The sequence below is a fragment of the Triturus cristatus genome, chromosome 5_2 (genome assembly GCF_964204655.1).
Source record: "Triturus cristatus chromosome 5_2, aTriCri1.1, whole genome shotgun sequence".
NCBI lineage: Eukaryota > Metazoa > Chordata > Amphibia > Caudata > Salamandridae > Triturus > Triturus cristatus.
Genome location: NC_140588.1, coordinates 190,435,380 through 190,463,142, shown reverse-complemented (window position 1 = coordinate 190,463,142; position 27,763 = coordinate 190,435,380). Strand labels below are relative to the sequence as shown.

The 27,763-nt window shown below is 41.8% G+C and overlaps 1 protein-coding gene across 1 annotated transcript; it reads left to right on the top strand.

Moving 5' to 3' along the window:
- The first annotated feature begins 2,613 nt into the window (after positions 1 to 2,613).
- On the top strand, positions 2,614 to 19,540 carry LOC146822773 (beta-Ala-His dipeptidase-like). Its single transcript, XM_085606299.1, has 5 exons — positions 2,614 to 2,847; positions 9,170 to 9,319; positions 12,990 to 13,154; positions 15,741 to 15,882; positions 19,389 to 19,540. The coding sequence occupies exons 1-5, from the start codon at positions 2,614 to 2,616 to the stop codon at positions 19,538 to 19,540; spliced, it is 843 nt and encodes a 280-aa protein (XP_085462425.1).
- The last annotated feature ends 8,223 nt before the right edge of the window (positions 19,541 to 27,763 follow it).

The window sequence follows — 27,763 nt, the reverse complement described above, 5'->3', positions numbered from 1 at the left end:
AACAAATAATGACCTTAACTCAACAGAAAAAAACCCTATGTTGGTTACTGATATTAAAACTGTGGGCCCAGAGAAGAAAGAGGGAGCTTCAGCCGACGGGGAATGTTTTTTTTCACTGAACGAGGACACAGATATCTCCCAGTCAACTGATGACACCTCAGCGGAGGGGGAGTCAGATGGGGAAATAAGCTCTGATTCTAACTCTTCTATGAAAGAGGCCACACAGAAAAAGAGAAAGCCAAGGGGCAGGAGGTACGGCGGAAGACTTGAATCACCTACAGCAGAGGGGAAGAAGTTAGACTGGGACTATGCTGCAACGTCGCAGTCTTATGTGGAGGAGGGTAAGCCCCTAGATAATATTCCCGTTCCTGCACAGTATTTGGCCCCTTTTGACACGATCTGTACCACGCTTAAACAGATGCAAGGGGAAGCAAGGTCGGAAAGTCGGAGGGCTAGACAAGCCACAAAGAAAATCCATAATACCCTTAAGAAGGTCAATAAACTCTATGAAGGGGTTGCCCAGCGAGTGACTGAGGTAGAGGAGCGGACTGGAAAAATAGAGGATGACCTCGGGGGTCTGCAGGATTTCAAACAGGAGCAAGAAAAACTGACTAGTGACTTGCAATGGAAGCTGGAATACTTCGAAAACCGTCAGAGGCGGAACAACATTCGAATTTTGGGGGTGGCGGAAGGGAAAGAGGGGGACGACATTATGCACTTTGTGGTCAACTTGTTGAGAGGAGCTTTCCCTGAATCACAGTGGGAATGGGAAAGAGAGATTCAAAATGCCCACAGATTCCCCTTCACTGTTAGAAAAAACCAAGGGGGGCAAGGGCCAGGCAGGCCAACTCCCATTTCCAAGAGCCATTTTGATTTATGTCGGGAACTTCCTGCTTAGGGAGGAAATTATAAATAAGGCTAGACCTGACAAGAAAAGAACATATGAGGGAACCACATTCTTTGCTAGACCAGATTTCTGCCATGTAACGGTAGAAAGAAGATGGAGGCTCAGACAGCTTATCAAACCTTTTCAGGCACTAGGGTCTGAGGCGTTCCTCCTATTTCCCGCAAGGCTAAAAGTGGTTTTCAAGGGTAGAATGAGTATCTTTCTCTCCGAGATTAAGGCCCAGCAGTTTTTAGAGGAGATTAAATCACAGAAAGGGGGCTGAGAAATACAAAAACGTTAAATGCCAAAGGCTTGAAAGTCATTGGGCGAGGTTTACATGCTAGGAGAGGAAGATTTAGATATAGGTATCTCCCAGATTGGATTACTCTTACTAAGGAGATAGTACACACAAAAGATTAAATAGTTAGGTTAAAGACACAGAGGTGGGGTATAGGATGAATTGGGGGTCAGGTGTGGGGGGGAGAGCGGGGAGCGTTTCCCACGAGCTAGTGCGGTCGCACATAGGTCCTTGGACCTATTTGCCAGTAAACGCAGGGAGGGGGGGAGGGGGGTAGGGGGGTAGAGGACAGAGGACAGAGGGTGGGGAGGGTGGAGCTAGGAGGGAAAAAGAGGGGTAAAAATGGAAAAAAAGGTGAGATAGGGTTTAAGAAGCAACACAGGAGAGCACAATATTTCGCGCACGGAATTCATAGTGCACAACACAGATTTGTTATAAGGAGGAGTCTAAATGATAATCATAATCATCAGATACACTTTTTAAGTCAGAACAGAATGATAGATCGAATAAGGTATGCACTGCTGGATAAAACTTATGATGGGTCTTAATGAATTGTAGGATTGCTACCATTAATATCTGTGGACTCAACGACCCAGCTAAAAGACTTAGGGTGGCGGCATTACTTAGGACACTTAAACTGGATTTGGTTTGTCTTCAAGAAACCCATGTTGAAGCATCCAACGGTTATCTATTGGACCACCTAGGATTTGCGGTATTAGCAAATACAAAGCAAGGGACCAAGCATAGGGGAGTGGCTGTACTAGGAAGATCCGCCGATGTGGAGGTGATAAGTAAAAAGGAAGATCAATGGGGGAGGTGGGTAATAGTCGAAATAAAATTCAAGGGGGAAAAATGCACTATAGTTTCTGTGTATGGTTCAACAGAAGACGACCCCGAACTCTTCCAATTTTTAGACATTGAGTTGGCATTATGGCCCGAACCAATTATATGCTGCGGCGATTTTAATATCCACGATCCCAGTAGTTCATTTTTATACCCGGGAAGGATATACGCAGGGAGAAAAAAGAGAACTCATAAGGCACTCACAGACATGGTGTCGAATAACTCACTAAGGGACCCATGGATTAAGGTAAACCCAGGTAGTGATGGTAGTACCTATTATTCGGCCCCTCACAAGGTGCTTGTCAGATTAGATTATTTTTTGATCTCATCTTCACTGATGCCAGAGGCACAGATAGAAAAACAACCTCGTATCGTCTCGGACCATAGCCCACTGATTTTAACTATTAGAATAGGGCAGATAAGGCGAAAGGATACGCAGTGGACATTTGACAGAGCCCTTCTGAGGGATGAAGGATATAGGGTTTACATGTCTAATTGGATTAAGGAGTACTGGGAAATTAATAAAGGCACGGCTCCATCACGAATAGTATGGGATGCCTTTAAGGCCGGAGTAAGGGGCGAGACGATGACCTATGTGTTCTCATCACAAAAAAAGACACGGCTGGAAATTAAGGAGGTTTACCAAAAGATATTAAGAGTAGAGGAGGAATTGGTTCGGGACATAAGAGACAAGGTATCAATAGAAGCTCATTTATTAAAACTAGTGGTCCTCAGGGCAGAGGCGACAGAATGCACTTCAAAAAAAGCAGTAGAGAACTACTTAACCAAGAGGGAAGCTGCTTATGAGCTAAGCGAGAAGGTAGGCCATCTATTAGCAGCACGCACTAGACAGAAATTAGCAGCATCAGATATTCAGGAGATCATGGATAGGAATGGAACTAGGGTTACTGCATCGATCGAAGTGAGGGAAGTGTTCAGGAAATTTTACGAAGCGTTATATACGAGGGACAGGGGAGTGTCTATAAGTGAGATTCAAAGTTATCTTAGCAATATTATTCCCCCGGGCTTACCTATGGAAGAAAAGTATAGACTGGATTCCCCTTTTAGATTGGAGGAATTTCACATGGCACTAAATATGTTGCCATCGGGCAAAGCAGCCGGTCCTGACCAGCTCCAGGCCGAGTTTTACAAGGTATTTTACGAAGTTATTGGAATGGATATGTTTCAGGTTATGTTGGAAGCACAGACAGGGGATATGATCCCCGAGTCATGGGGGGAAGCAGATATCATTGTTATTTTAAAAAAAGGAAAAAATTTGCTACTCCCAGGGTCATACAGGCCTATCACACTGATGAACGCTGACACTAAAGTCTACTCTAAGATATTAGCAATAAGACTCGCAGAGGTAATAGAGGGATTAGTAAGCCATACTCAGCATGGGTTTATTCCAGGTAAAGGTACCACACAACATATTAGACAGGTGATTACAGCTTTCGATGCGGCGGCTGGCCTGGGGGACCCTATTGCGGCGCTCTTTTTAGATGCTGAGAAAGCGTTCGATAGGGTCTCCTGGGAATATTTATGGCAAATACTAAAGTGGAATGGTTTCGGGAATAGTTTTATAACCGCAATGCAGACTTAGTACAAGAATCCGTCAGGAAAGATAAGAGTTAATAGGGGTAAATCAGCAGCGGTTAGTATTGGAAGAGGGACTAGACAGGGCTGCCCATCTTCCCCATTATTATTTGCTCTTTACTTGGACCCATTGATAAGGAATATAGAGAACAACGTAAGGATCCCTCCAATCAGGTTGAATGGAAGTATGATGAAGACCCTTGCATATGCTGACGATGTGGCCATTTTGACGCCTAACCCCAGCATGGCCATAGGAGAAATTGAGTCCGAAGCACAAAGATTTGGGCAGGTATCGGGGTATAGCTTAAATAGCTCTAAAACGCAAATAATATGTAATCATTATATTGTCTTCAGTGATCAAAGAGTCACCGACTCAGTGGTATATCTGGTGGTTGCAATTACAGCAGACTTGGAGTCACTAATACAGAAGAATCTGGCGCCCCTGATGCTAAAAGTTAAGACGGATTTGGATCGAATGAATAATTTGCATCTGACATTAATGGGCTGCACCAATGTTATAAAAATGCTAATACTGCCAAAATTTTTATATTTTTTTAGGACAATACCGCTATGGTTTGAGATGAAATGGTTTAAAGAGCTTGATAATATGTTAAATAGATTTATTTGGGCCCATGGCAAGACTCGTAGGGCATACCGCTTCATGTCTCTGCCTAGAGAGAGAGGAGGCTGGGGAGCCCCTGATTTCAGATTGTATTATTGGGCAGCTGCATTACAATATATGCGTGGGATAATAGGCGGGGGCGGCTTCGATTGGCAGAACACGAAATGATTCATCTAGAATATACGCCATAGTGTTGGGACCTGAGGTGGAGAACTCCTTTCTTAAATGTATTGATTTTGCATACTATAAAAGAACCAGGTTCAAGACAGTACAAGCAGCAATTAAGATTTAGAATGCAGTGCGGAAAAAATTTGGCCTGGGCAGATATAATAGATATACCAGGCTGTATAAAAATGTCTCCTTCCCAAAGCAGATCTTTTGGGACACTACGATGGCGGTTTGGATGGAGAAGGGGGTAGTACAGCTTGGGGATTTGAGGAATACGGAGGTGATGATCCAATTTAATGACTTAGTAAACACTTTTGGGTTAGACAGGAGGGATTTTTTTAAATTTTTGCAGTTAAGAAGTTTTCTGGGGGATAAACAGGGTGGAAGGAATGGGTTCGATAAGGTAGAAATATTGGAGAAAATAAGGTTAGGGGGGGATTGCTCTATTAGGAGTTTTTATGCGGATCTGCTAGTAGGTAAACCAGACGATATGGATAAGCAGATGGTAAAGTGGGCAGATAAGCTGGCAGGGGAGCCAAGTTGGTTTAAAGAGTCACTGGACCGAGGGCGTACTCTCCTCTGCTCAGCACCGCTGCAATCACAGCAGTATAAAACCCTCTACTCGTTATATTTTACTCCAGCAAAGATAGCAAAGTGGGGGGTACCGCCAGCACCACATGTCCAAGGTGTAGCTCCCCTGAGGTAGATCAAATCCATATATTTGCGGTTTGTCCGCAATTACAAACGGTGTTAAAAGATATAGAGAAATTTCTTGATGCCTCCCTGGACATTCAAGTTATCTTAAACCCCCCGGAAATACTGCTAGGGATTGCTACGGATACCAATATTATTCAAAGGGACTTTATTTTTGTCGCAATGGCAGTTTTTAGACTCTGCATAGCCAGGGCCTGGCTGGATAAAAACCCACCCGCAATGCAAGTTTGGCTTGCTAACCTGTTGTCTATTTATAATTTGGAGAAAAATATATATGCTCGGAAAGGCAGAACAGGAAGGAAACTGGGGTTAAGGATATGGGACCCCATAATAAAATGGAAGGAGGGTTTGGGTTTAAGGGGTTAAGCTGAGAGAGCTCGGATGAATTTGATGTATCTGGTGTTGGAATTTGTGTCGATATTAATTTATTGTATGTAAAATCTTATAAGAATCCAAATCTACTATCGGAGATTATGCGATAAATTGTGCTAACTGTGTAATGGTGAAATTAATAAATATATTTTTAAAAAAATATATATATATTACGAACATTTAATGAAAATAACATCACACAAATGAAACGGAAGAATTTTTCAAGTAAGGAGAAGGAGACTTCAATTTCAAATACAGGGAAAAGAAAACATGATAAAGAAACAGTATCCATTACCCGGAGACAAAAACAATTTCAAGAAATTCGTCAGAGACTTTTTCGAACTAGAGTGATTCAGAATTTAATGAGAACATGCTGCAAATATAAAAAGAAAGTGCTGCAATTCAAACAGAAGCAGCGTATCGAAAGTATAGTGGAAACTGCTTTTACTTTAAAACAGAAGTTATTCATTGTGATTTTGAAGAGGATCAAAGTATTAGATAAAGTAATCAAAGTGTTGAAAGAGAAAAGTAGAAGAAAAAGACTTGTGAACAGAACCAACTTTTGTGAAATCTTTAGTGGACATTGGAAACATACTTCTAGTAGTGAGCCTTTTTTTAAATGAGGAAAGTTACTTTCGGGATAATAGTTTACCATTAGCAGTTGATATTGGAGGTCGTTGCTACGAAGTTCAGGATGGTTGGCGCCTTCCAAAGAGGAATTGGTTTGTAAAAGTGCAGAACAGTTAATAGTTGAAGAAGTGCAAGGGAAACATACACAAGCTCCTGTGTATAAGTGGGGTTGTAGCAGTATTTGTAGTGTTCAACAGGAATCTATTGATATAATGCGAAATTTGCTACGAGAATATACACAGAAAAGTACTAAACAGAAGATTAAGTTGTTGCTAGGTCTTGATCCATGTAATGTAAGAAAATATACTGAGAAACATGGGCATTCTCTGGCTTGTCTTTCAATAAAAGTGTGTAAAAGTCTTTTTCATCACTTGAGGATGTTAGCAGTACACCATTCAGAAATGTGGAAGTTTGAAAGGAAACTGTACTATGTAAAAAGTCCTGCATTATGTTTAAGTGAACTGAAAACAGCTCTGTTATATGGTTCTTTATCAGATGTTCAAAAAAAGTGTGATGATATTGAAATGCGATATTTTGGTTCAGAAGAGCAGTCAATAGAAAGTGAAAGTTTGACAATTACAGATGTTGAAGGAGATGGGAAAGTGATTAGCACAGAAGAAGGTTTAATGTAGTGTGCTCTGAAATACCAAACTATGTTTGTGTTTGTTGTCGACGTACTCATTATAAAAGTCAAACTAGGAATGTTGATTTGTATTTGAAAAGTGAAAAGGAGAACAATAGTAAGTGGGAAGAATTTGCAACTTACTTGTTGGTGGAAGGTCGATTTGAGTTAGGTAGTGATCAGCGTATATGTAAATATTGTTACAACAAATTAGAAGAGAACAAAATGCCTGCTAGAGCAGTACATAATAATTTAGACTTAGTAGCTATTCCGGAGGAACTGGCAGAATTGAATACATATGAGTCGGTTCTAATTCAATCTGTTCATCCTTTTCAAACTATAATTCGTATGGAGCCTAAAACAGGTAAACTGCCACCAACAGACTTGCAAAGAGGGCTGAAAGGAAGAGTGGTGTACTTACCTTTGGATTTTAAGAAAAATATTGAAACTATTGCTGGAGAGAAAGAGGAAAATGATGCAGTAGTCATTCTAGTAAACGGTGTACCAACAAAGAGTCGGAAAATATGGCAAAAATTTGTGGATGTTAATAAAGTTGAAAAGGCTACCTTATATCTCATAGAGAACGATATCTATTACAAAACTGTAAATGTGGATGAACAGGTAATAATTTTAGAAGATGAATGTGATATTTCAAGTGGTCAAATAGAGAAAGTGGACAAGTCAAGGACTGAAGAGATTTATGAACACTACAAAATTATGTCCTTTGCATTTAAAAGAAGTAATAGGAAGCAGCATTGAGTTATTTCAAATGAAAAAAGCACAGGGAACTCCAATGAGTGTGTGGGAGAAGAGCTTGGAAGCTCGTTGTTTTCCACAGCTGTTTCCTACTGGAGAAGGTGGACGATATGATGACCGACCTGTACGTATTCCAGCTTCAGAATATCGGTCAAGAAGATTATATTCTGAAGAACCTAGATTTCAACAGGGCATTCCATACATATTTCACCTTTTTTTTAAAGTGATTTATCTTCTCTGTGGTATGCAGTGAACCATATACTTAAAACTGGAGTTCATCAATCACTTCTTTCTGCGAAAGAATTTGTGGAGAAAGTTGAAAAAACAGAGGAAAATTTAGAAGCACAGTTAATCAATTTGAGGGCATGTCAACGTGGAACAAATGAGTATTGGTATCTCAAGTGTATGTTACGGAACTTAGGTACACCAACATGGTTTGTCACACTTAGCTGTGTAGAGTATGCATGGGAAGATTTGCTTGAGTTTCTAAGAGAAGTGGATTCCAATATTAAAAATGTTGAAATAAAGAATCCTGGTGAACTGTGTTCATTGGATCCTGTAAATGTGTGCAGATATTTTAATCATAGGTTTCAAGCTATGATGTCTTTTATCTGCAATAAAAAGAATCCACCTCTTGGAGAAGTTACCGATTTCTTTTGGAGAAAGGAGTACCAAGCAAGAGGTGCACCTCATATACATATGCTACTATGGGTCAAGGATGCACCTAAATTTGGAACTGATTCTGATGAAACAGTATTGTCTTTCATCGAACAGTATGTGACATGTGAGATTCCAAGAGAAGAAGGAGATAGAAGCTTGAGACAGCAAGTTTTACATTTCCAAAGTCATCGTTGTGGAAAGTACTGCAGAAGAAAATACAAGTCTAAAGGAAAATTTTACACCAAATGTCGGTTTGGTTTTCCACGTCCAGTCATTTGTAAAGGAAGAGTAAATTCTTTTTTTCTTCTGTAAGGCACACAGTAACTCGAAAATCTCCAAAGAATACCTACAACTTAAAAGGAACAGAAGTGTCAAAGTATATCAATGACTACAATCCAGTCATTTTAAAAATGTGGAATGCGAACATGGACATCCAGTATGTTGCAGATAACTCAATTGCTGTTGCCCGTTATGTTACATCGTACATAACAAAATCAGAAAAAACAGAGATGAAACAAATGTGGGAAGAAATTGTCCAAGAGAAAAGCGTTAAGTAAATATTGTACGGCTTTACTTTGAAAATGCTTTCACACCGAGAAATTGGATCCTATGAATGTTCAGACCGCTTGTGCTCTTCAAGTTTATATTCTCGAGGAATCATTTTGGTAAGTTTAGGTCTTGCCTGCTCACGGAATAGAGTGTTGAAATCATTAGAAGAAATTGAATACTTAGCAGCAAAAGAACCAGACAGTACAGACATTCTGAAAACTAATATGTTGGACACATACTATCCGAAAAGGAGTCGACATCTGGAACAGCTATCTCTGTATGAAGTACTTCAACATTACAGCTTCAAAAGAAATGTTAAACAGAATTTAAAAGTAGGAAAATATGCAGTAGTTGGATGTCATGGTTGTTTAGTGAAACATGCAAAGGGTAATCTTATAAACCACAAGAAACTCAGTTGTGAAACTTCAGATAAGCGAGAATTTTACTATTTAGCACTTCTCCAACTCTTTAAACCAAGGCGTAGCAAAAATGAATTACTTGGAGACAACTAAAGAAGAGAAGAAGTTCTATGAAAATATTGAATTTGATCTGGAAGAGCACAAGAACAACACTGGTGTGAAAAAATTCAGACAAGACACAAAGGTAGAATGGCAAGGCAATATTGTTGAGACCCTAATATTCCTATATTTGATTTGCCAGTGTATTAATAGCAGTGAACAAAGTGTATTAAAAAAGGTATGGGAACGGTGATGCTTTCAGTCATTGGGGTGGGGTGAGTGAGCGCGGGCGAAGTCAAAGTCGTGCTAAAAAAATGGAAAAGTCTGCGACTTGTTTCGTTCTTTCACCTTCAGGTAACTACATATAGTTGGGCAAGTATTGAGCTGCCTGGGTGTATTTTTAGAGGGTAGAGGACAGGAGGTAAGGATTCCATTCTTCTCTTCAGAGTCCCATGAGCTGACAGTGGGGGTGCCCCAGGGCTCGGCCTTGAGCCCTACACTATTTAACGTGTATCTTACCCCACTAGCTGAGCTGGCCGAAGCTTTGGGGGCAAAAGTGATCTTTTACACTGATGATACTCAGCTGCTGTTTTCTTGGGGCAGGGGAGAAGTGATTAATGGCGAATCCATCCCAACCTGTCTTAAAAATGTTTTCCACAGGGTGACCATTCACCAACTTAAATGTAAAGCAGACAAAACTGAAATACTATTCTTCGGTCATAACCCCTGAAGCACGGCAGTGCTTCTAGCGGAAGACGCATCCCTGCTGGGCTCTCAGGGGGAATAGTTAAGCATTTAGGTCTCAAATTCGATAAATGTCTGTTCTTTCAACCACAAATCAAAGCTGTAGTAGGAACATGTTTTGGGCTACTGCACATTTTTAAAAAGTTCTTACATTTCCTTTCGTTCCCTAAAAGAAAGTCGGTCATCCAGCACTTATAACCTCGAGATCGGATTATGGAAATGCCCTATATGGGACTTACCAACTACCTGAGTAACAGACTACAGGTGGTCCACAATACAGCAGCCTGCTTTCTTCTTAGCCTATCTCCAAGAACGCACGTGTCCCCACACCTACGCTCTCTTCACTGGCTCCCAATAAGGAAGAGAATCTTGTTTAAAACTCTAGCGCTGGTCCACAAAGCACTTCACCACATGAGTGCAGACTACCTCATGACAAGAATCAGATTTTACTTCCCCTCGAGAAACCTGTGATCAGCCAACAGCCTCTGGCCAGAATCCCGATGGTTCACCGTACTGGAACTGGGAGATGTGCATTGTCCTATCGAGGGCCTTCTGCATGGAACAAGCTCCTTCTTAAGATATACTCAATTGATGCTATGTTGCTGTTTAAAAAAATGATGAAAACCTGTCTCTTTAAGCAAGACTCTGTACTCTGTAATGGTGGCCTTTGACCAGAGCACCAGTACACTCCTCGGAGTAGCTGTGCGCTTTATAAGACACATTCCATAATGCACAAGAAATCAAAATAAATGCAAGTTAGGTTAATGAGTGGATGTTAATGCACTCCAGAGGTCTGTGTCTCTCACCAGAGGGTCACAGGTTTGAATCCTGCTTGGTGAAGTGGAGAACAGTGACTTGTGTGTATTTAGTGCTACGAGGTCCCAGTCTGTGACAGAAAGCATTGTGAATATTCAAGTCATATTTGTAAACTTGCATTACATACTGTATAGTAAAAGTTGCTACGAATGGTCAAATAGATGTAAGATAAAAAAAAAAGCTTACAAAAAAATATATTTTAGTAACACCCAGACTGTACATATTACAATTTTGTTTTTATAACTGTTGTTTAAAGGGATACACTTCACAGCTCAGCTAGTACCTCATTTGCAAAACCACTGAAAAATAATAAATCTGTGTGATCAGGAAGCTTAAATATCTTCCATCAACTATGTCAATACCGGCTTCCAAGCACCCTTTACATTTGCAGATTGACTAGTTGTTTGTATTTACATATCCTCTAGACAAGCAGGCACGATGGCAAGAAGACCTTTTTCTTGTTTAGTTGTCTTCCTCTCCTTCAGTTTCACAGCACACGAGCCTCCCTGATTAAACTTCGGACAAAGCATTTAAACTTTCGGCATTACCCGCCTGGGGTGATTATCTTTTCACAAAAATTGGGGGAACTGTTTCTCATATCATAGATAAGGAGCTACAGCCAAAGTGTTATTTTTTAAAGGGCGAAAATGTGTCAACTAACGATGCTGTTTGCTCCTTGATTTCCTCATAGAAACTCAATGCATTGTATGTCAAGGAGCCGTTTAAAATCACCCAGAGTAATCCTGAAAGAACAGAGGAGCCCCACATATTCATGACCACAACTATTGGTTTGACTGGGCACAGATTAATTTCCTTACTGGGTCAATGCGGAAGTGAACGCAGAATGTAATGAACAAAGACATTCCCATCCCAAAAATGTATACAGAATGTTGCAAGTAGCCATTGACTAAAGTTACTGTTGGACCTGACATTATTAGCGTGGCATTCCCCCAAACCTTTTGCTCTCACCCCTCCTTTTTTGCGAAATTTGTCTTTGTTGGCTTTAGGATTCTTTGAACTTTACCACTGCTAACCAGTACTAAAGTACTTGTACTTCAAACATGGTAACATTGGCCTACACCTAACTGGCATATTTACTGTACTTGAAAGTCCCTAATAAATTGTAGTAGATGTTCAAAGGGTCTATGATCTAAATGCTTCTGGTGGGCCTGCAGCACTCATAGTGCCACCCACTAATGTAAAAGAGCTAAATAAACCTTTTGCCAGAAATAAAACTTCCTTTTTCATACATATAATTCACTCCTAAGGAAGGTCTAAAAGGCTCATAGGGCATGGTGCATTGTACCTAAAAAGTAGAACATGGGTACTTAAATTTTACATGTCCTGGCACCGAAAAATTAAAGTTGTTTTTCACTGTTTTAAGGTCTATCTCTCCCGTTGGCTAACACTGGGTTAGCTTATTACATTTAATAATTGATAACCTTGGACTGAGAGCAGATAGAGATGTGCTGTTTCGACTCAAATGAATTGCAAATGAAAATCCTTTTTAATGGTAAAGTCAGATTTAGTCACAATTCTGAAAATGCCACTTTTAGAAAGTAAAAAGAACAAATGATGGATGGAATGCTGAACAAGTTACTACTAAATAAAAAAGTAGCAAAATCCAGTACCACACATGGCCAACCACTGGTATTGTCTCACCACCCCCCATAGAAAATAATGGAGGTACGGAATTGAAATAAACCCCATAAGAAACCATATTTAATTAAATTGTTTAAAAACATTGAAAATATAAATAAATATGATTTAATGTTAAAAATATGTAAAGCACTACATATTTCATATTTAATTCTAAAATATTTTAATAAGCTATTTTCAATATTTTTAAATTTAAAAATGAATGTAACAATAATTTGTATTAAGCTATTAATGATATTGATGTGTCACCACACTATTGTCTTTTACTTATCAACCTGCATCAGTATCAACTGTAGGATATGGGCGTGGGCAATATCAGCAAGGTAAATTGATGTGGAGTTAGAATAGTAACCCTACACTCTCCACTAGATGCCTACACTGACAATACTGTGCAGTTCCATATTATACAGTCTATGCCTTTCCAGGTTCATAATTTGTATTCGATATTGTGACATCCAACTGAAATATCAATTGTAAAATGCTCAACAGATTGTGGTGGTACTATGATACCATATCCAAACAAACACTTAGATATGAATAGGATATATTAACTATACTGTATTTAGTCATTCATCTGTTTTTATTTTTCCTATCAGGAGAATGTTCTTCTTCACCTTCGGTGGTACCCCTCACTTAGCATTCGTGGCATCGAGGGGGCATTTTATGCAACTAGCAGCAAAACAGTCACTCCTGCAAAAGTAATAGGGAAATTCTCAATCAGGCTGGTTCCAAACATGCAAAATGACGTTGTGGAAAAACAGGTCAAATGTGCATGTCTCCGATATGTCGCTGGTGCTGCACTAATCATGCACATGGTGGGATATGTTATCCAAGGAGATCAGTCAATATTATTAACACAGTTAACAATCAGATCTACATAAAATCTTCTATACACAAACAGTGGCGCTCCTCCGCTATTGCGGAGGAGCGCCGCCCCACTGCTTTTAAACAGTGCAACGTAAAGGAAATATAAAATGACAATAACTTTGAGTAATTATAATTTTATGTTTCCATGCTGCTTTAGAGGTGGATGGGTGGGCGGGGCTGTCCACCCAAAACATTAATGTGCACTTTGTCTTCTCCATGCAGGCTGCATTACAATCTGGGTGGAGAACATGCCCAGACCCCCATTCCCTGGCTGAGCATTGAACCAGGACACTCAGACCAATCACAACGCTGCATTGCAGCGTGGACGTGGGCCCCGGGCTCACTGTGCAACTGTATTCAAGCTAGCCTGGTAGATGAAGGGTGATGACCCGAAAACGGTCCCAGGATGCTTGTTTCTGGTCCAGGAAGGACCTGGCTTGGCAGTTTGGGCTCGACTGTTCCCATGAGGCACAAGGTCAAGATTGATTTGTATAAGGCTGGGCCTACATTGGGGTGGCATAGTGAGCAAATGAACAATGTATTTAAACCAGATCTCTTAATTCTGGGTGAATGTTTGATTTGCTCTGCATTCCGTCCATTATCTGTGTGTCTTTTGCTTTCTCACCCTAAGTGTGCCGGGTATGCCCAGATGTGGGTCCCGGGCTCACTGTGCCATTGGATTCAAGCTAGCCTGGCTGATGAGAGGTGATGCCCTGAAACTGGTCCCAGGATGCTTGTGTCCGGTTCAGGGAGGTCCTGGCTTGGCAGTTTGGGCTGGACTGTTTCCATGAGGCACAGGGTCGACTGATTTGCATATGGCTGGGTCTAAACTGGCTTGGCATGGTGAGCAAAAGAACGATGGATTTAACCCAGATCTCTTGACTGGGGGTGAATTTTTGATTTGCTCTGCATTCCATCAATCATCTGTATGTCTTTTGCTTTCTCGCCCTAAGTGTGCCGCGTGTGCCAAGACGTGGGTCCCGATATCACTGTGCCACTGGATCCAAGCTTGCCTGGCTGATGAGGGGTTTTGTCCCGAAACCGGTCCCAGGATGCTTGCATCCGGTCCAGGGAGGACTTGGATTGGCAGTTTGTGCTGGACTGTTCCCATGAGGCACAGGGTCAAGACTGATTTGCATTTGGCTGTATCTACATGGTGAGCAAAAGAACAATGGATTTAACCCAGATCTCTTGACTGGGGGTGAATGTTTGATTTGCTCTGCATTTCGTTCATCATCTATGTATCTTTTGCTTTCTGGCCCATATTTATAAAGCCATGCAAAGCGACCCTGTATGGCTTTTCATCAGTTTGTAAATACAGCCCCTTGTCATGCAACACTTTGCATGAAAGGGGAGTGCAATGGGTGTTGCTGTTTGGCTGGCCCGAGAGGGCCAGCCAAGTAGTTATGCACACTTAAGGAGTGCAAACCACTCCTCTCTCTGCTTTGGACCGCCCGCCCTACCCCGAGAGCCACTGACTTCAATAGAACAAATACAATGATAATTACAATACAGTATCATTTTATTTTTCCTTTTGAGCAGTGGGGCAACGGTCCTCCACCTTAAAAAGTTCCACTTCATTAGTACAAGTTTAACACCTCAACACATCAATGAACAACTGCTAGGTGGCTGGTGAATATCTGCAAAGGGTCTAAAAGATGTGGCTCTTTTTTAGTAATGTTTGATCCATATAAGGTAAAACTAAGCATAAAACAATTTTTGTTCTTGAAATCTTCAGATTGTGCATCATATGTTCCATTAGCTGGTAGGTGCAGTAAGTACACCATCATTGCCATGGCTGCAGAATGACAGAATTGCTGTTCCTCTGCTTATAATACATGACGAACGGCAAGCTACAGCTCAGCAGAGCCTAATATGTAAAAGAATAAATGCAGCGGTTTAAAGTTTTGCTCAGAAGCCTGCAACAGAGTTCCTAAATACCTAGGCTGCGTAGTCTTGTTTCCACCATGAGCTTCTTTATTGTACCACCACATTCCCTGCCTCTTTATCTCAATCTTGCAAGTACTTTTTTATCCCTACTTTCACCCTTTGCCACTGTCTTTCTCCCTTTTGTGTTTTCCTCTCTCTTGTTCTGGATCATAGTCTGTTGAGAAAAAAAAGTGTCAGTCCCCAAAATGAGTGCCGGTGGGTCTCACTGGCAGCCACGGGCTCAAATTAAGCATGAAACTTAGGTTTAAATTAACTGGTCACCTATTCTTGGCATTCTAGCCCATGATGGTCTGGTTATCACCTCAAGCAAGAGACAAACTTCTCTGTTGTTGTTCCTACCTGCGGGAAGCATTGAGCAACTTTTTTGTTTTGGTGCAGGTGATTGGCACCTGTGGTCATTTTATCTTCTGTACTATGTTTAGTAGTTCGTGAGGCGAGGAAGTGGGCATGGTGAGTGTGAGGGGCAGTTAGAGGTGATAAGCAGTCTGATTGAAGACAACATGAACAATACCAATTGTGCTTCTTTGTAGGTGGTAAAATACCTGACTGATGAGTTTGAGGAACTAAAGAGTCCCAATACGTTCAAGGTGGTGATAGATATTGGAGCAATGTCATGGATGACAGACATTAATGATCCTCAGTATGAAGCAGCCAGAAGAGCTGTCATAAAAGGTAAGTAGTAGCCTTAAAAGGCCATAGACATATGTGATCAGTGGCTGGCCAGATGTGTGATGTGGTCTATCCAATACTAAAGTATCTAGCACCTTTGGAGGGTTTACCAGCACACGGCTGCCTTTAACAAATAGAAACAGCAAAAACAAGGAGAAATTAAACATTTCTCCTCCTTTTTCCATGTTAGTACCAGGTTTGCCCTGGTCTTCATTTTGGTGCTGCCCCATATTTACGCCACCCTTGTAAATAGGGGGCAGCACCAAAATAAATGGGTGTTGCAGCGGAACGCCCACCGAAAACCCATTGCCTGCCCCTTTCACGCTAAGTGGAGCATGAAAGGGGGGGTTATTTACAAGGCAGCCTTAAGCCACATTAAGTGACTTAATGCCACTTTGTAAATAAGGCAAAGGGATTATCGACACAGGAACATCACAAAAAGTGACGTTTCTGTGGCAATAAGCCCTTGTAAATATACTATATTGTGTTTTAAGTACAGCTGTACAAAACTATTGTAGCCAAAATATTGTCAACCACAATACTGTATAGGTGAGTATATATTTAATATTCTTAACTCATAAACATATACTTGGATAACATGTATATAGACTAAGGCCTCATTACGAGTTTGGCGGTCCAACCTCCTTAGGACTGTGTCTGCCCCGCCAGCATCCCACAGAGCTGGCAGCCCAAAGACCGCCGTATTATGAGTCGACCACCGGGCCAGCGGCGTGGAGGTAGGGATCTTGCAGTAGTAGTGGGCACTATTACCAAATATATTGATGCCAGTGTGTGCATTTCAACTGCATATGTGTCGGATGCACACATATGCATAATACATGTTGCACAATACCATATACCCATGATCGGGGTTTGGCCCATTTGTTGGCAGTCCTGACAACGTGTTTATGGTATGAAAAGGATTCACTTGTAGATTGCTGCACACAGGGCGGTAATCTTTAAGATCAAGATCCTGCTGTGGATTGGGTACCTGGAGAAAGGGATCCATGTTGGAATCTGCCTGGAAGAACAAGAAAGGGGTGAGTATACACTCCAAATCCTTCGTCACCACCACGGTCAGACCGCTTGGTTCGCTAGTGGAACAGGCAACTTCCAATACACATGGCGGTGCAGCTGCCCTGGACCACCCTATGGTGGCTGCCTTTCCCCTCTCATGATGCCGGTGGTCAGCAGTCTGCTGGCGGTCCAACTGCCTAACTCGTAATATGGCGGTCAGACCGCCAAACTCACCACTGCCGATACGGTGGTCCACTGGAATGCCAAACTCCTAATAAGGAACTAAGAATAGTAAACCTATGTTTGAGTATTTATACTTACTGTAGTGATATTGTTGACCTTTATATTTTGGCTACAACATTTTTAAAACACAGTAAAGTTCAGTACAATATTCTGACATACAGCCCACATGTTTTCTCTGTGCAAACAACCACACTCAGAAATGCTAGCCTTAATTGCCTTAATTGCCTGAGAAATATTGACCTACATTTCTGTGTTCAAGGTGCTCTAAAAATCATCTTATTCCCAATTAAATACATGGTTTTGTCTGTTGTGTTCCCCCTTTCAGTTCCTGGCACACAGAAATCAGTGTGAGGGTAGTGCATGCCTTGCTATAAAGCCCTGTAACAAACTCTAGCTGTTAAATCAGATGCTTATCATGTTCAAGTCATAAAAGCATGTACATTTCAGCCATATTGAACTGATGTTGACTTTTTCGGCTCATTAAATATGACCCCAAAGTATTTCCCAAGTTGAACATTGAACTTTCATGCAGAAATCATTACAGGTGACCCTAAAAGACATCCATCATTGTGCCCCGTTACCTTGTATGCTGTATCTGGATGGTCGGAGAGCCAACTGTGGTCATCCTTTCCTTGCCACATACAGTGCTTAATTTTCTGGTGGTGGATTCCAACACTAATTTTTGGGGATTGGGGTTTAATTTCCATCAACGAACCCAGAGTAAGCAGGAGCTGGGAAGAAAATGGAGAAATAAAGGTAGAGAAAGTCAGTAAACAGCCAAAGGGAGAGGGCAGTGAGAAAAAATAACATGCATGAGAGAAATTAAGGGACAGGAAGTGTAGGGTGGTGGAAGAAAGAAGCACGAGGTGGAATCAAAACTAAGAAGTGTTGGTTGTTGGCAATCCTGGCATTCTGAAGGGTTGGGGGCATGCTCCTAAGAAAAACCTAGGACCCTGCACTTTCTTTTTACAAATTAAAAACCAAGCGTATTCCTCGTTTCTACTTCCCTGCTACTAGGATTCGCATTATCCTCCCCACCACTAGTGAATTGTTAGACTGCAGTTATCTGTCAAGAAACATGAAGCCTCCATATTCAGAATCCCGATCCTTACCTCAACCTATCTAGTAGGGGCAGGTAATCCTTATGGGAAACCTGTCTGCTTTCTGTTAACATGACCCAAAATTATTCCTTAGTGGTTAATTAATGTGAGGTTAGGGCATGCGCAGTGTGTCCTCCCACAGTTCCTTATTGAATGAGGACTGTATGCAATCGATGAGAAAGTTAAGTTATATTTGTACAAGTTCTCTGAACGTTAGCGATGGTTCAAGAAAATATGGGTAAACCACACAGAAATGTATGATTTGTAGGCACAGCGAGTGAACATTGTTTGAGAAGACAGCTGAGATCTTGTTGCAAATGCATTATAACACCAGACCCTGACATGCCTACAGCACAGAATTCACGTAACATGCTACAATCAAACTCTATGTCATAAAAACAATAAAAAGTGCCCCTGAGTCACAGCTTTATGCCCATATGTCTATGTTTTTTTATTTTCTTCTAGGAATTCATGAACACCTTATTTTCACAAGCCCCATAAGTATGTTAAGAAATGTATGATGAAGAGGGACTGCTAAGTGTACAATGTTTCCCCAAACTGACTCAACATCTGCAGATGACCCACAGATGGAAAAACCACCAGTGAAGCATATGGTGGAAAAGTACATTTGCACCCACCTAGTCCCCTTTTTCAGCACAAGGAAAACTTGCCCATCATGCCCCTGAAAACATGGGCCACATTCCCAAATAACATTTAGGAATTCTTCAATATATTTTATAGTAGGTTTTTATATGCATTTTCTTATACTGAAGTCAATTGGGAATGTTTGTGAATACCTAGAAGGTTTGACTTTAGGAGCATTGCCAATGTTGCAAATGGTCAACTTTGTGCCCCCGCAGAAGGGGACCCTCATCGTTCAAATCATCTCACGAAAATTATGACTGGGAAAAATCTAGCCATCAGGCATATTTTCTACAATTGAATAGTGTAAATATCTGCAGATCCTGATTTTGTGAATCCCGATCTGTTCTGCACCAAAAGTTACAGGTAAGAAACTTTTCCTTCTCTGTCATCCCTAGAGAGAGTGTGATGTGCATTGACATATTGCAGCAAAATATAGCAAAAAGTGTCTTCTTTAGTTCTGGGTTATCAGGCTGACTTATTTTTACTGTCCTTACCACCTATTAGTGTTTGGAGAAAGCCCAGACATGATTCGAGAGAGGTCGAACATCCCCCTTGCCAAGATGTTCCAGGATGTTATAAAAAAGAGTGTCATGTTGCTTCCCATCGGGGGTGCCGATGATGGAGAACATTCCCAAAATGAGAAAATAAGCAGGTAATCACAGATCACATTTTTACTAACTCACTGGCTTCTAATTGCCTGCTTCTAAACGTAGCCCTGTGCAGATGCACAAAAGATGACAAGGCTGCGGAACTCATGGATTTCTCAACGCAAACTTGGTCTCAACTTGAGGTGTGCAAAGTTGCCAAGCTTTGCTCTCATGATCTTCTATTAATTCTCTCAAATACTATGATTTTTGTTTGATGGTCACAAAGGTTTCTGCATGTGTGGTTTCACACCACTTTTTAGTTGATTATAGGGAATGAAGATTGTTTTCTTTTTTTAAGTGGCTTTTTTGAATTTTGAATACAAAATAAAATCACATCTGGTAGTGCACAGTACAAGTGGTGTATCTCTTCCGATGAGAAGGACTGGGTCCTCACAAGACCGTTAAAACAACATGCAAGATCTCCAAAGGGCAACAGAACACAGTATTCACAGTAGCTCTCAATTCAAATATCTAGATATACAGTGGTGGCTCTATGGGGAGCATTGTGGAGTTGGGGGGTTCACTCGGGCCCTGGTCTAAGGTGCGGAGGTATTCATGGAAGTATGACCAGACCTCCTTGGGGTGAGACGTGTGGGGCTGTAAACTGGCATAGTCGTCACCCATACTCTCACATCTACTCATGCTTTCGAACCAATCTTTAGCGGAGGGTGGTTTACTTCCCCCACCATCTCAGAGATATGCCATGGAGACCATTCGGCGGATTCCTTGGGGAACTTCATGGGTGTACCCGAGTAAGGCTACCACTGAGTTGGGGGTCAACTTATGGCCGGTAATGTCAGAGATTTGTTTATATATATTCTCCCAATAGTTAGCAATCGCCGGGCATGTCCAGGTCAGGTGGGCCAAGTCCACCCTGGGGGCTTGGCATTTTATACAGTTGTCGGGTCTGGAAGGGTTGAATCTAACGATGTCTTTTGGGGTGTAGACATTTGAAGTGTATCAACTTATGTCTGTGGCTAATAGAGATGCGCTATATTTGTGCACAACAATAACCCCACACTTGGTCTGTGAGCGGGACTCCTAGTTCTTTCTCCGAAACCTCCTGCACCCTGATGGTTATATACGGCTTCAAGGCCATACAAGCGTGGTATAACTGGGATGTCATATGGCCACCATCTGATGCTTTAATCACCAAAGACGGAGGTGGAAAGTCCTCTGGCGGGAGCTCTGGAGTCTTTTAAAGACAAAGAGGTCCATGTAGGAGGCGGTTTGAGTATGTGTGTCATCTGTCAGCTGTCGCCCAGGGTGGATGACGAGAATGTGTCCAACGTGCGCTTAACTAGTGTTTCCCGAGTAGGGGATCCATGGGTTACCCGATATGGGAATGACATCAGAATAGAGGGCCCCCCCCCAGCAACACACGCCTCATCCTGCGCCACGCCCAGCAGGTCGTGGAGACTGTCTATATATCTTCCCTGTCTAATAGTATGCCTTGGAAAATATCTTTGAGCAGAGAAGGCAGTCCAATTGGGCACGCTCTGGGCGTAGGTATGGTACGCATGCACCATGGTGGTACCAATGGTATGTATAGTGGCATTAGTCTGCGAGGTAGTAATGGTAGAAGTCTGGTCCCCCAAGGCCCCTGCGCTCCTAAAATAATGTCATTGGGGCCGATCCACAGAACTAAGCTGAGACAAAATCTTAAACTTACTACTTTTGGTATTCAGAGAAGGCATTTAGTAATAGTAAAGTTAGGATTTTGTCTTAAGTTAAACTTACGTTTCTCTTAAGTTTTGGTCTTAAGACAAAATCCTAACTTAATCCTAACTTAAGACAAAATCCTAACTTTACTACTACTAAATGTCTTCTGTGAATACCAAAAGTGTCCCCTCGATGCGGTGCAGGCAGCAGCTTGGTGACGATCGTCCAGACGTCATTGGTGAGACTGAGGCTTACGGTGCATGGCGAGACGGCGCTCGATGCTGTGCTGGCAGGTTACGGTGCAGGCGACAGAGCCGGTTTGCGGGAGCTGGCGTCGGTCAGCCCAGACTGCTGTGTGGGACGAGGTGGTGCATTGTGAAACTTTACGAGCGGTGCCCCCAACCACAATGCGGTCACAGGTGTCGAGTCAGTAGCAGGTGGTGCGGACGGCGGTGCCCACAGGTCACGGTGCAAGCAGCGTTCGGTGGCAGTGGCGTCGGCAAGACCAGGGTTGCGGTGCGAGATGCGGACGGTGATGTCTGCGGTGCCGTCTGGACATTGAGGTGATTCTCACGGGTATGTAAATACTGCGCTGAATTAAAAATAAGATCTAGACATATTTAAATAGGGAATTGATATGGATATATATAAATGCAATTACCTTGATTTGGTTGTTGTGTTTTAAATCTTACCACGGTATCGTCAGATGAAAGAAAAAAAGAAAAAAGGGAAATACTGTGATTACCTCTTACAGCATAAACAGCAAGCATTGTAGATCAATATTATTCCTTTAAATAGTAAGTATTCTCCGCTTACTTTGATGGCAGAATTAGAATATAAAACCTTATTTTTATGCTGAGTTTAAACTCTTGCAGTGGGAGTAGAGTACAATAGGGACCACTTCCTTCCACACTTTGATCAAATTATTTCCGTTTAAAATGTATTTGTTTTCATTATAGATAGCAACTCTAGTTGTATTGATACATATGTCGGTCTTCTTAGACTAACTTTGTTTCCTTTATGTTTTCTTTATATTTTTATTTGGTTCACCTTGGTGCTTATATGTATGAATTGGCTCAATCGGTGTCTTTTTTAAAGTGTATAAGATTTCTAAAAATATTGTTCTGTGGCTAGTGATTAATTTTACTTTTATATATATATGTATCTTTTTAGGAATTCCCAGGTTGTGAGAACTTGCAATATGAGAAGTAGCGGGTCCTGATGAAGGTGGTTCCTATGCTTTCTCGTGCCACCGAAACGCGTTGACCAAGCCTTTTTTGTAGATCCTACAACTTTTTGTAGTAGCTCCCTGTTGGGGGTCATAAGGAATACTCTACAACTAAAATGCGCTAATTGGGACAACTATTGAGATTTATCTATAAGGGATGTATGGTATGTGATTGTATGAATGAAGAGTATGAATGTGCAGTGTTCTACTCCCTGGGTTTTGCTCGTGTGTTTTTGTTTTGTTTTTGGAATAACATACTGTGCATTAAGGAATTGACATTAAAAATGTGTAAAATATAATGATGTCATTAATGAAGATTGATTTATATGTATAAAATTCTATTATATTTATATATAAAAAAAGGATAATACAAAAATATAATAAACAGAAGTAAAAGATATAAATTGTTGTCCTTTGTGTGCTAGCCCATGCTGATTAAGATCTTCTATTAAAATTTTGATTAAATATTGGAAATTAGAATATAGGTCTAGAGGGAGCATTATTTGTTAGGTTGTTTATTTCTTCCCCTCTTCTCCCTGACCTTTTGGAAAAGAACTGTGTGTAGAGGGGGTCCCAATACTTTTTGCATCACAGAGCCAGCGACGGAATCGGTTGCAGTTCCCTTCTCTGTGGCAACTGAAAAAGCAGTTCCAGAAGCGATACCCAAAGGTTGATGAAGTCTTTGCAGTCCCTGAGACTTCAGAACAAGAGGCAAGCTTGATTTCAGGCCCTTGGAGAGACTCAGCACAAGTAAAGAAAGTTCAGCCCAGTCCTTTCACTGCCCAAGGCAGAAGCAGCAACTGCAGGCCAGCCCAACAAAGCAACAACACAGCAAAGGGGCAGTACTTCTCCTGGAAGCTCTTTCAGCTGTTTTTCTTGGCAAGTTCCTTGATTCCAACGAGTTCTAAAGTTTTGGGGTTTGGCCCCACTTTTTATAGCCCAAAATCCTTTGTCCTCTCAGGCAGAGAGTGTCTGTGCCCAGGCTGAACCAGTTCTGTCCTCTCTGGTGCAGCTTCCCGGCAGGAGGTGGAGACACCATTGTCAGTGGCAGACCAGGCGCATTCAAGTGAAATGAAATCTCCTCTCCCTACTCTAAATGCATCCCAGGTCTATTCAGCCCTTCCCTGACCCATATAGACTCTCTGGAGCCACTGCTCCTCTCCAGCCCCTGTCATCCAAAACCCAGACAGTCAATCCACAAACCCAGCAGAGGCCTACTGGATGGCTGAGCAAGAAAATACCTACTTTCTAAAAGTGGTATTTTCAAACACAGAATGTAAAAATTACCTTCACAAAAAGATGCATCTTTAGATTCTGAGTTCAGGCATACTAACCTTTATTTTTCTACCTTGTTCCCAGGGGTAGTTAGGTTTATAAAAGATTTTATAAACAAACTCCCCATTCTGTCCTTTGGTAACATGTAGCTTTGCTATAGTGAAAAACTAAATTTGCAGCAATTCACTATCAGGACATGCCACACACACCAGGGCGTGTCCTACCTTTCACATACACTGCATCCTGCCCACGTGTGTACCTTGGGCCTACCTTAGGGGTGACTGACATAAAAGAAAAGGGAAGGTTAGGGCCTGGCAAGTGGGTACACTTGCCAAGTCGACATGGCAGTCCCAGACTGCACACAGGCACTTCAATGGCAGGCCAGAGTTACATTTACAGGCTGTTTGTGTGGATGGTACAATCCAGTGCTGCAGCCTACTAACAGCATTTGATTTACAGGCCCTGGCACACTTGGTGCACTTTACTAGGGACTGCCAAGTAAATCAAATATGCCAATCATGGAAACACCAATCCACAACACAATTTACAACAAGAGCACTTGCACTTTAACACTGATCAGCTGGGAGAAAGTGCGCAGAGACACTAAATCCGCAAAAATAGAGTCAAAACCTGGAGGTCTGAAAGCAAAAAGTCAGGGGTAACACACCAAAAGATGCCAAGTCTAAGATTAAAGCTTTGTTTTTATCACATTGTGCTGTTTTTAGACATAGCACAAACTTGACCCGAAGTCTGAGCCCTTTACTTGAGCACCGGTTACATTACACAAGGTCACATGTATTACTTATGGGCATGGGGAGATTAAGTGATAAGCCCAGATTTACAGGATGTTGAGCCAATGCTGAGCCTCAACCCTGGTTCCCCAGTTCCACAATCTCCAGCTCTGACCGTGACACCATATCCTGGAAAGAGGAAGGGAGACAGGCAGAAGCCACATGAAAGCTCAGCTCCTTATGGGCCAGAGGTTACAACAGGACCTCAAGCTGAGCCAGAGCCAGGCTTCAGACTCGAGACTGGATCGAGTTTTCCGTGGCTAGCCCACCTCGACTAGTGAAGATGGGGAAGGAGATGGTTTAATGTATGTGTTCCTATGTGAGTGTGTGTTTGTGTAGGTTTGTTTGTTTGCTTGTTTTTGTATATTTATGTGTGTGCATGCGAGTCTGTCTGTGTGTTTGTGTCTCTGTGACTGTGTATTGTGCGTGTTCTGTGTGTGTGTGCCTTTGAGGGTGAATATGTGAGGGTAGTATGGTAAGTACCCGAATATTGTGGCCTGAATATTGACTGACAAAAATATTATGTCTTAAATGTTGTTTACAAAAATGTCACTGCACTGGAGTTATTCATAGAAAATCTACTCTTAATGGACAATATTTTTGTAAATGTCATTTAAGCCTAAATATTTATTTCAGATATTCCGTCATACTATCTCAGAATATGTGCCTATGGGAGATGTATTTCTGGGATGTGTATTGGTGTGTATTTGTGTTAGTGGATGTCTGTGTGGGGGCATAGAGGGATGTGCAGCTGTGAGAGGCTCATGTGTGTGTGGGGATGTTTCTCTGTAGTGGATGTCTGTGTGGGGACATAGAGGGATGTGCAGCTGTGAGAGGCTCATGTGTGTGTGTGAGGATGTTTCTCTGTATGTGTTGGAGTGGCCTGTGTGAGCTTATCCGTGAGCTGTGTGCCTGGGTCCCTTTCTGGTGTTCTTTTTTTAGCTATCTAGTCATGTTTGCTTGTATAGATGAAGGTCTGTGTGGGGGCATTAATGGGGTGTGCCCACCAGTAAGACTACGCATGTTTGAGTGTAAGGATCCCTGCCTGTGTTGGTGGGTACGTTTTTCAAAAGACTTGATACCCAGGCTGCTGATTTGGAAGCTAGACTAGCCCAGAATGAATCAGCATTAATAATGAAAAGTACACAGGAACACCAAGTGGAGGCCCAGAAGACTGCTGGTCCGATTCACAGAACTAATCCGAGACAAAATCCTAAACTTACTTCTTATGGCATTCACAGAATGCAATGATGACTACACTTGCGACTACTAACTTTACGTCCGCACTCGGGCCGGAATTTTCACACCCGGAGCACACAAGTCAAAGAGCGATCGCTACATGAAGCAACAAAACTCATTAGCCCAAGACCATGCTAAAGATCAAGGACTGCCCTACAACTTTCATTAGAGACAATGGTGCATCGACCAATATCATGCTAGCAGAAATATACAGTGAACTGTCACCAATACCCCATCTAATGCCATTGAAAACAAAGACATGACCTGTGTCTACACCATTGCAAAGTCAAGGGTCATTCGTAGCGACCCTGAGGCATAAAACAACAACAGTATAAGCACCAATTCATGTCCCTCCAGGTACTTTGTCAAGTGCACGTCTACTCAGTTTCAGCCCTGCTGCTGACATGGGCTGATATCCATTAACTACAACCTCAATGCACACTCTGCAATAGTAAGTTAATTACCATTGTCATTTGATTTCATGGACCAGTGAAACTCAAGACAATAAAGATGCAACTTCACTCCTTGCAGGGGCCCGAGTCATTTCATCCATGGTAAATAATTTAAAAGAACGTGCCACTTGTCCTTTTGCAACTTGCAGACATCATGTTGCACTGTTCTCAGGTGTCAGTCAAATGGCTGTGCATTCCAATGACTGGGGCCAGTGCAAGATAAGGGATAGCCTATCCAAGGTGTAATTATGAGGCAGAACTCTATTAACATTGTCAGCAGCATGATAACGAGAAAATGTTCACCTGACGTTTTTAACCCAATCAAGGTGAATGGAATTATTGGTTCATTGTAATCTCTATTTGTGCTGATTTTTAAAAAACGGGTATTTCCACTGGGACTAAATATAAGAAACATCACACTGACATGGCTGCCAAAAAGCAGAGTATTTTAACTTAGATGGCAACAGTCCTTTCTCACTTGTCACTTTATCATCTTCCAATAGGAGCCATGCACATGATTTTTAAATGAACATGATGGTGTCAACTTCATTTATCATAACAGCATTGAAAAAGTGTTTCTTGAAGCCTGTTGATATATATTATCGAGAATCCACCTTAGCGTTACAGAGGCACCCGCCCATGAGTTCGACAGGAACTCCTTCATTTGTGCTTTTTGAGTTGTTGAAATCGTTGCAAGCACTCAGCTTTGCCTGAGCCTTTTTGTTGTGTTCATGTCTCACTCAAGGTAATATTTTGTTACTACTTCATTGTTTTGTCTTTTAATATTTGTTACATTAAAAGATTCCTGTTCGGCTGAACAGCACAATATAGAACTAATTGTATTTCTATATTTATTGTTTCTCATTGTTTTTGTGAGGGCCCGCTGTGTTCATAGCATATTGAAATGGTCAACAGCATCGAGTTTCCAGACACGTTTTCCTGAATGTGTTTTTTTTCATCAAGATCCAGTCACCGGGACTGAGGTCATGGCAGTGCTCCTGGTGTCTTGGGGGTGGTGACAGCTCCAACTTGGTGAGACACAGAATGCAACACATCAGCTAGTCCTTTGCAGTAATCATGAATCCTTTCATCTGTAATGACGGCAAATGTATTTGCAGGCACTGCTTGCTGTCTCATTTCGTGACCCATGGTGATTTCAGGTGGGGACAGATCTGTTTTTCAATTAGGAATGCTGCAAAGTCTCATTAACACAAGGGGAAAAGCATCAGGCTACTTCAGAGACGTTGAAGCACCACTTTGGCCAATCTGGATTTCAATGTTCCATCCATTTGCTCAACTATACCTGAAGCCTCAGGCAGGTAACTGCAATGCAATCTTTACTCCACTTGTAATGCTGCACACAACATTTTCAGGACCTCATTATTGAAATGAGTGCCTCGATCTGACTGCAGCGAAGTTGGAAAACCAAACCTAGGGATCAGTTGTCTCAAGCTTCAACCCAACATGAAAAGGTGCACACAATCACCAGGACATATCTCAGCCTGTTGCACACAGGCATCTCAATGAAGTCTAGCTGCATCCTATTGAATGGCCCGCCTGATATTCTTATGTGGGCCAGTGTGAC